This window comes from Punica granatum, chromosome 4 (assembly GCF_007655135.1).
Source record: "Punica granatum isolate Tunisia-2019 chromosome 4, ASM765513v2, whole genome shotgun sequence".
NCBI lineage: Eukaryota > Viridiplantae > Streptophyta > Magnoliopsida > Myrtales > Lythraceae > Punica > Punica granatum.
Window position 1 is genome coordinate 31330053 of NC_045130.1, and position 10300 is coordinate 31340352.

Consider the following 10300-nt stretch of genomic DNA (forward strand, 5'->3'; position numbering starts at 1 on the left):
TGTTCTCAACATGTTAAGCAGTTCAGGCAATGGTTTATTGTAGTCATTCATATTATAGCTCATAATGAACTGACTATAACTGCTGGGCAGCGACTGTAGGACTAAATCTGTGGCCAACTCTTGACCTAGAGGAAATCCCAGTCTTCCCAGAGTCTCGACGTACCCAATCATCTTGAGTACATGAAGACCCACTGGGCTACCCTCAGTCAACCTTGCCTGAAAAAGTGCTTTAGAGATCTCGAATCTCTCATGTCGGGCCTGCTCTTGATAGAGCTGCCTGAGATGCACGATCATATCGTACGCCTTCATGTTCTCGTGTTGCTTCTGAAGCTCCGAGTCCATGGTGACTAACATGAGACATCCGACGTTTACGGCATCATCATGATGCTTACTATAAGCATCTTTCTCAGCTTGGGGGGCATCGTCAGGTGGTGGCGCAAGAAGAGATTGCTCTAAGACATATAGTTTCTTTTCTTGGGTGAGAACAATTCTCAAGTTTCGATACCAACCAAGGAAATTATTCCCTGACAGTTTGTCCTTATCAAGGACAGATCGCAAACAGAAAATACTAGAAGTGCTCCCTGCCATGGTAACTACCACAGAAATATGCAAAATAAGTATTACGACACAACAATATTTAATGAGGACTTTATTAAATATTGCTCCCACTATTTATATCAAATCAATGACCCTCACCATTGATTCAGAGAATATCATTCTCATAGTAGCTCAAGATCCATATCTCACCAAGCTCTGAGTCAGCGATGGCTGATTCACCTAGAACTGGCTATTTAGGTAGGGAACTCACTTTCCCAATTGCATCACATGCAACTCTTGATTAGTTGGGTGAATAACTCCTTATTCAAATCTATCTTATAGATCGATGCCCAACTACATGCCTCTGAACTCCTAATCCTATTAGGCTTGTTCAGTTAAGTCCGACCCACTGGTAAACACCACATCTTACTAGGATAGATGAGGGCATCCTGCGAAAGCAAGGTCTACACACTCATCGATCTTGGTCTTGACGAGCGTTACACGGTGGAAGGATATGGACTTAATATTTTGAGGGATTTTATTAACATTTAATCGATCTCACCATACACTATTATGTAACAATTACATAATAGTCCACACGTATAACTATTATACTAACACAACTAGGACCTAGTCCATGTCTAACAGTCATGCACCGCAAATATCAAACATAATCATACCAGTACCAAGCATAAAATCATATTTTATGCTATTATCTACTCAAATTCTAACTAGCTAGGCTCTGATACCAATTGCTAGTTCCACGGGGCTAACGGAAGCGGAAAAAGAAACAGAAATTCAAAATTTCCTACCCGTGAAACTAATTCCAAGACCTACTAGAAGAATAAGAGTAAATAAAAGCGTATCTGAAATATTTAAAATTGTCGACCGAGCGTCCCACGCGTGACGCCTCTACTGGAATCCACACCGACTTTGTCGACGAGTCTTCGAGATCGGCGATGCTAGCGGCCAACACTCGAAAGAAATACCGATGCGACACCCGAAATTTTCAGACTAATGGACCTAATTTGAATTGAACAATTCAATTCAAATTATTTATATATATATATATATATATGTTCACATATATAAAGCATACACACATGTATATACGTATATGCTTATGCATGCATATATATATCACATATATATATCCACACACTGTCACATATATATATCAATCCTTTGAGCTATATATATCTATATATATAGAGCTTGGGGGGAGCTTTTCAAGTCCCCTGACCGGTGTGGGATAAGGGAAATTAAGAATTCCAAATTGCCATGTGTCCTCACATGGATCGTGCATCAATTGGGTCCATTTAATCTAATAAATCGAGTCTAATTAATCGACAAATTTAATCTCATTAAATATCCGATTAATCAATCGCACCATAAATCATCTAATCTCTATTAGACGATTTTATTGTTTCAAAATATCTCGTCGATTTAGTCGTCGTGTGTGACCCTGTAGGTTCCCAATTACGTTGATAGTAATATCGAAATCTCTATTTCAATATTACAAACAGTGAGCGGCATCTAGCAATGCATCACTGTTACTCAAGTAATCGAAAAGTCAATTTCTCGACGAACCTCGTGACCTATATTACCGTGTAATATAATCCATTGTCCTCTATATCTCTATTGAGCCCAAGGCATGGTCGATGACATCCTTGTATGGCTCAATATCTCTCTTTCTTGGTTTACCGGGTAAGTCTATCAGAACAAATGAGCTCGATATCGTTATATCGACTCATTTGGGTATGCATATACTTTTAGACTTAACCACCAAGTGGCCGTGAGATATCGCTCCCGTTTCGTAGGAGGGACAAATCCTATCTTGGTCACTCACATTCTTTTCCATGCTTTGTGGCATACCCAATAACTATCTTTATAACCAGCCTGTTACGGTGGCGTTTGACAGTATCAAAATATACGACATTACATGTAGGAATCCATGGTGACCTCAAGTCAAAGGACCATTATACTATAGTCACTTTGAGATATGCTAATGACAGTCACGTAACAATCCATGTAGCAATCTCATGGCGGATCAGTCCAATACACATTACTCTTAATGTATACATGTGGTGTGATTTGATATCTCCATATCCATGACCTGTGAGACTTGGTCATCAATTAACACCCACACTAGTCTAACCGTATTATCGTTATCCTAATTAACGATAATACTTTGACTATGGACATTTAGGAATAATGTTCGGTAATTATAGGATCTCACAATCAAGTCACACTTGATGCCTATTGAACATACTATTCCAAGGACATTATTGTGTAAAATCATATTTAGCGCAATCTACACAATAACAGAAATGCCTCGTTTTATAATGAAATAGATATCATATTACAGAACTGATTATAGATTGCCTCTAGGGCATACACCAATTCCTAACAGTATGCGGACCTCCGCAAGTTCTATTCCTAGACCTCTCCAAGGCGACGCTCTTTCGAGCCAACTCTTGGTCGCGTCTCTAAAGCTTGGTGTGGGTTTGAGGGAGCTCCTTCTGAGGTCGCGGCTAGTCGGTGAGTTCCTTATCTTTCTCAACGGCTTACCGGCGAAGGTGATCAATCATGTTGTTGGTGAGGTCGACCATGGTGGCTGTGCCTGAAGTGGGGAATGTCCTAGCAGGTGTGCTGGTCTTGGTTTGCGAAGACTCGGTGGGATCCTCGTGTGCTGACGGACTTTGTCGAAGAGGCCGAGCATAGCATCCCTTACCAAGATGAAAGAAAGACCGACTTATGACTCATCAATATGAATGACACCCTAATTTTGTAAAACATATGATGTATGTGTGCGAATAAAGTAAATGCTCACAGATTTGTATAAATTACAAGGTACATGACTCTTGAAACATAAAATACTCAAGTGGTACGCAGGTCGACTCGATGGACTGTTCGTCGAAGCTGAGTTGGAGGCTCAGCACGATGCATGTTTTCGGTACTACATGGACCGTGCTATCTAGGAATGGGGGCTCCCGACTCATGGGCATGAATTCCTCGAAATCGAGCAAAGCTCTTTGGGAGCCTAATCGACGGTCCAACCGTGCAACGTACCTTTACTCGGAACCCCTATCTAACATATGCTCCTATCATCGGTCGTGGGACGCGACCCATAGGTATTTAGAGCTATCGTAATATGCAATGCGAGTGCTTAAATAAATGTGCGTAAGGTAGATATGCGGGAAATTGTAGAAAGCGGTAAATAAACAAGCAATCAAAGCAAACGGGAATGAGTCTGAACCCTCTAAATGTCCTCAGGAGAGTCGCCAAACTGTGCATACCCGAATTTTAATCTCGTCGGGGCATGCATGCGCGCGCCTATGCAACGCTGCTTGGGAGTGCCACCTTCCCAGGGACGTGAGAAGGAGTCGCCACTACCTATTTACGATCAGAAAATCGAGAGTCGGTGAGTTACCGGGTCTAGGGGTATGTGATACACCTAGTATGCTAAGGCAATGGTTTGTACGGATTCAAAAATTCCGAATTCGATGATTCTATTACGTGTGGGCATATATCCCACACGCCTTTTCGGTACTCTAGCTTGCTAGGCTTGCCATTTTATTCATTTACCGCATGATTTAGGGTTACATTTGACTCGCCTATTTCGACACCGTAAATTCAAAGAAACACTCCGACTGTCCACTCTCCGATCGAGATTCTTACATGAATAAATGTACAACATAAACCCTTACATTGTTCTCTCAAATAAATAAAAATACAAATTACAACGACTGAATCTTGGTCGGTTTGCGTTCGGTCATTATTCCACTCGTGCTCACCGTGTGGTTTTGGAAAAAAACTGAAAATTAAATTAAAATGCACACTCGGTGTATATGGGCATTAGACCTCGTGATCAACGGTTAGGGGCGTTAGACCCCGTGTGAATCGTGTCCTAAAGGATCAAGCTCGACCCGCATAACAAACAAATGTACAAATGTAACGAGTAAGCACAAATAAACAAGTAATGAGGTTTCGTTATTGCCGAATTTACGTGAGTTAACCGATTAACCGGGGTATCTTGGCTTGCAAATCCTACCCTAAAGCAAACAAAAGCGGTGATGGAGATGACATGTAGCATTCGGCTTTATTTTTGTGGACCCGACAAACACATTGTCTGTAATCGAGTCTAAAATGCATGGGTTGTTTTTAAATTGTTCTATATCGTGACAATGTGGCTTTTACAGATTAAGCGTGTGTTGACCTGAAATCCGAAACCTAGCTCTTTGCTTGACTATTTGACCATGTTTGGTTAAGCCGAGTTTGATGTTAATCTATTTTTCGTATTTTAACCCGTTCTAAACACAAACTTAGGGAAATGGGAGCACGAAACACCACTAGGGTGTCGGCAGGTCAAGAAACGGTGGTCATGCGCTCGAATCGAAAAATATGTATGTATGTGAAAAATCAAGATCACGTGATACGGACTATCGAAAGTCAATAGCCGGTGTTGACCGACCCCTTGGATTCATCGGGGTTATGAAGACCCCGAAAGAGCCGAGAAACTGGTCGCTCCGCCTGAAAGTGGTCCAAAGAGGACTCGTATATCCTAACTTGAGCCGCCTCAAATTGGGCCTAGACTTAAGTCAAGATATACGAGTACTCCCTAGATATCCATGCTACGCGTGACGCTTATCTCGGTGTTTTTTTGAAATTGTGAATTTTAAAAGGGCATGGTCAACAGTTCTTGAGTTGTCGACGCGATTATAAATTATTGACCGGTTCATGCAATTCATTTAAAAGAGTCGAGTTATTTATTTTAACCAAGTTTAACGTCCTGATTTTCCCGAGTGTGTGGAATTTTAAGTTAATTAAAACTTGCCGAATGCTTTAGTTTACGAATTTCGAGCCATCGGAATGGCCATTGATGGACCGCCCGATAAACTCTAATTTTCGACCATCTTGGGGTTAAATCAAATTTTTAATCAACTTTACGTGATTAAATCGATTCATGTGAAGTTTTAATCAAAGACACATTCAAACATTCCAAGCACACAAATATAGGCAAAATGGTCACAATAAAATTAACTCGTCGGTTTTAAGTTCTAGTGATTAATTAAACCGTTTTGATGTATTCTTTGCCTTAGATTCTATGGGTTTACGAAACGATTTGTTTAAATCAAACGCATTTAACTTATGATTTATCATCCGATCAAAACTAAACATAAAGTACAGTCGTATACGATCATATATCACTCACGATCATAGCACACATCTCATAAATTACTCAAGGATCGAATTAGAATAATTTCAAAAGAACAGGGACTGATTTGGAAATTCGGCTAAAAATCCCGGGGACTAAACTGAAACAGATTGAAAAGATCCTTGGGTGATTGAAAAATTCCGAAAAATTCATGGACTGCTCGGAAAAAGCTAAAATGACCCAGGACTTGTTTTAAAACGAATTTGGAAGTTGGGGACTGATCTGAAAAGTGGAAAATGTTATAAGATTATTAATATAAATTAGTATATAAGTTAATTGACTCCTGCAATAATAAATGACCGATCATCAATGTTATAAGATTATTAATATAATTTAGTAAAAAAGATCAAGAGAGTTTAGTTAAACATGTTAAAACCGTTTTATTCTCTCGACTTATTAGAAAAAGGCCAATTTAAAAAATAAGTGACAAATAAGTGCCCTAACAATAAGTATCTATTTAGATGTTAATCTATTTTCTATTATAAGATTTTTATTATAATGTACGAATTTATTTATAAAAATTTAAATTTAAATACTTGAAGTAAGGATGTAATAAAACTTTATATTAAGAAAATGTATTTATAAAAAAAGGGTAAATTTCACCCTACAACATGGTATTTTAAAATTTTCATCACATAGCACATATCGTATTAATTTCACCAAATTGCACGATATTTTGAATGTTTTTCATGGCGTAGCACAACATTAATTATTCGTCAATTCCTTAAAGAAGAGCTAACATGGCTAACATTTTTGGCCCACCTTACACAGCTGAACTTTTTGTGAACGCTAATATTTTTCGCAATATGGCATGAAACTTTAATTTTTGACAATGTAGCACATATAGTATTAAGAGTGGGCCCACAACGTCGGCTAGGAAGTGACAGAAAATTGACGCAGTGTTATGCCACGAAAAAATTTCAAAATATCGTGCAATTTGGTGAAATTAATAAGATATGTGCTATGTAGTGAAAAATTTTAAAATATTGTGTTGTACGGTAAAACTAACCCTATATACAATGCATGCATATTGCAAAATATTTAATTAATCGTTCAACCTTAGTTAAATTTATCAATTAATATTGTATAAAAATTAAAATTAGTCAATGAAAATATTTTATTGGTTAAGAAACAAATATGTGCTAAAAGTTAATGATATATAAACATGCTAAAATGAACATATAAAATTTGAAGGATATAAACTACAAAAAATTTAGCTGATCATATAAAGAACTTACTATAAAAATTATGAACCAGTAAAAGAAAATATTTAAAATTTATGATATATACATATATGATGCATATTAATTGAAAAAGGAAAAAAATAAAAGTTATTGTCTAATTACAGAACTTAATATATGTGACAAATCTAATTAATAATTAACTCAAACATAAGATGCATAAAAAAATGATTGAAGATTGTTATTTTTAAAATAAATATTAATAATTGAATTTTTTTTTTATTTTTATAAGAAAATTAGTGTTTCAAAATGTAAATAATTACAATAGAAATAATATAGAGATTTATGAAAACGAAATCGTACGACCCATGGGATAAAAAGACTAGTTGGATAAATTAAGGCAACATAAAAGTTAGAGGGGGGGAGGTGGAGAATCTGATTTTTTGTTTATTTTCATTAATGTTCTTATGCATGATGATATAAATCGATCATCGTAATAATCAACCGGGAAAAAAAAAAAAAAAGCAGTCCCACATCCCCTGAAAATTTCTATTGCTTGGTACAATCAGTCTGCTTGAAAGAGATCACACTCTTATCTATATCGAACCCAATCAAGTAATCCGTCTGAACAAAGTTGCCGTATATACCGCCACTGCTATTGGTTGGCACCATAGCGAAGCAAAAAATCCCGGGCTTTGCCTCGATGAATATGCTCTTTTGTGTCAATTTTAAGTCTGCATTCTGGTCGAAATGTGCTGTCAGAATAGGCCCTTGAGCTTGAATATCATTCCCATAGCAGAGCTGTGGCCTGAGCTGCGGGTCATCGATTGGGGTCAACTTTACTTGGCTCCTCACTTCCGACTCCAATCGGTTGTAGAAATCAGTGGGGACAATCGTAGGAGGCGTCCCTGAGTCCAAAAACATGTTCCCTTTGGAGACTGTCCCAGAAGAGTTGAACGGAAGGTACTTGTCACCGACGCTGATGCCATATAATGTCGCGAAGTAGTAGGTCGGATCCTGCAAATGTACCATAGGAGTTGAGACCACTCCGGGGCCCTTAACCTCACTCCCAACCCCAAAGCTCATTTTGCTCGAGATGCTAGGGTCAGTGTGGAACGGGACTAAACACTGGGAGAACCTCCTGGCGCCGAAGGCGGACCCCATCTGCGAGATGAAAGAGATGGGCCCCTTCCCAAGCCCGATTAAGCCCATCTCATTCTCGTTGAAGCCTCCTGTATTATTGTGCCCGCATCCAAACACAATATTCGGTATGGAAACGGGCTGACCTGTGTTAGAAGTCAGGGTGATCTTTTCTGTAGCGAGAAAGCCCTGCGTTAAGGAAGCGCTCGCATAACCGTAGGTGTAGTTGCACAAGTTCGGAATGGCTGGTCGGGCCGAGCAAAAGACTGTGTCCAGTAGATGGCATTGTTGGGACTGGCATTGGATGTCTTTGTACGTCGCGGATGCTCTAGGGTCATATTTGGGATTCTTCTGCTGGTAACAACTGTCGCAGGGAAGGCACTGTGTCCAGAACAGGTCACTCCCCGTGTCCGCTAGGGCATATATATCGACTGGAGGGGAACCTAGGCCAAGCTTCATCACGTACTGTCCATTGTTAGGAAATATATGAGACTGAGGAATCTTTACGTTCAATGACGGGGCCTTGATGATGAAGTGATCTCCATTCGGTCCTAGGTGAGGGTGCCGCCTTGAGCGCTCAGGAATCAGAGTATTCTTCGGGTCATAGAACGGAGAATTAGGGGAGTCTCGGCGGATTAGATCAATGGTGAATCCCGTATTCCTTGCAATTGCATGATGGATGAAGAAGCATAACTTGGCAACGATATTCAGCAGGCAGAAGAGGGTGCGCGCCATAGAATCAATGGCTGCTATTAGGAGGGCGCTGATACAAACATATGTACATGAAGAGAGGGTTATATATGGTTTACCCAAAAGAGAGGGTTATATATGAATATATGTACACATGTATACATTTATATGGGAATTGTCAAAGGGAGTGCTTTTGTTTGGTTACCAAATATGCACATGAAAAATATAAAATCATCAATGAGCTCTCTCTCTCTCTCTCTCTCTCTCTATATATATATATATATATAATACAATAAAAATCAATATCAAAATTGGATTTAGATTTGAGTTGATCTAAGAACCTATAATTCATCTACTGAATTTTCAAAGGGATTAATTACCAAGATCATATGCAAAGCAACACACTTTAAAAACATAAACGAATGAATATTCATGAATTACCTATGATCTACTTGTCAAAAAAAAAAAAGTACCCATGATCTCGTATTGCTCGCAGTTAGTGTCTCACCAACTCGTTTGCTGCTTCGCTAGCTCTTCCTCGAAAGCATAAATTTAAGAGCTTTGGAATGAAAATTCCTTGGTCATATTTGGGTATTAATAGAGCCAATTTATGTATATAATAAATGGGAATTAATGAAAAAAGAAAGAAAATTAATGGGCATATAAGACTAACGGATCCCTATGTAATTACTAATTGGTTATTAACTAAATTGCTAGAATCTTATTCTCAAATTTAGATTGTAGTCTTTATAGTAATAGAGATATGAGAGATATCATAAAAAAAACTAGAATAGTAATATTTCCCCAATTTTAGAAATTTTCAATTTTTCTAATCTCATTGTTTTAGGTAAAGAGATGCAAAGGGAATCACAGAAAATCAGAAGCATACAATAGTTTATGCACCATAAATAAAAATTTTCAATATGCTTTATAAGGTAAATACTTTGTATGTGACAATTTTGAGGTTTTATAAGGTATTTTCCTTTCAATATATTCAACATGATTTTTGCGACAAATGGTTCATTTAATATTCTCATTGTTTTCAATTTTAGATTTTAGTTCTTATAGTAATAGAGAAACGGTAGGTACTAAAAACAAGGGCTAGAATAGTTTTATATTTTATTTTATCCTTCTCGGCTTAACTATTAGTTGTGTTTTATATTTAGTGGTAACAAAGTATAGTCATCTTTTAATTATGTTGAAAGGTTGAAGGTAGCTAGCCAATTGGTACCATCTGTTAATTTTCACCACTAGAATTGTAGTGTATATTTATAGAAGAGATACACGTATATATCTTATAAAATATATTATTAATAATAAAAAGTAGACTTTTTGCGCCTTTTTCCCAAATAAAATAGATTTCAATAAATATATATATATATATATATATATATATATATGAAGAATTCTCGTGTAACGCAAGGGCAAAAATGTTAGTATAGAAGGAAATCAGGATAGATTTATTAAATTATACATTTATGGTGATATGAAAATGGCCAAGTAATTAATTAGTGCATATCCTAGCCAATAATCC

At 37.5% G+C, this 10300-nt stretch overlaps 1 protein-coding gene across 1 annotated transcript; it reads right to left on the reverse strand.

Annotated features, from left to right (window-relative positions):
* Positions 1-3104: 3104 nt before the first annotated feature.
* LOC116204319 (aspartic proteinase CDR1-like) lies at positions 3105-8811 on the reverse strand. Its single transcript, XM_031536407.1, has 3 exons — positions 7503-8811; positions 3429-3463; positions 3105-3266 (listed from the first exon to the last, which is right to left on the reverse strand). Exons 1-3 carry the CDS (start codon positions 8809-8811, stop codon positions 3105-3107), a joined length of 1506 nt encoding a protein of 501 aa, XP_031392267.1.
* Positions 8812-10300: the final 1489 nt, after the last annotated feature.

Bases quoted from the DNA above. Each gene is read 5' to 3' on its own strand.
- LOC116204319 (XM_031536407.1), bottom strand. From the start codon at position 8,811: ATGGCGCGCACCCTCTTCTGCCTGCTGAATATCGTTGCCAAGTTATGC. The intron at 3,464-7,502 runs ATTGTACCAAGC...TGAGCCTCCAAC, and splicing joins GATCTCTTTCAAGCAGACTG to TCAGCTTCGACGAACAGTCC. The intron at 3,267-3,428 runs GTACCACTTGAG...CATCTTGGTAAG, and splicing joins AGTCCATCGAGTCGACCTGC to GGATGCTATGCTCGGCCTCT.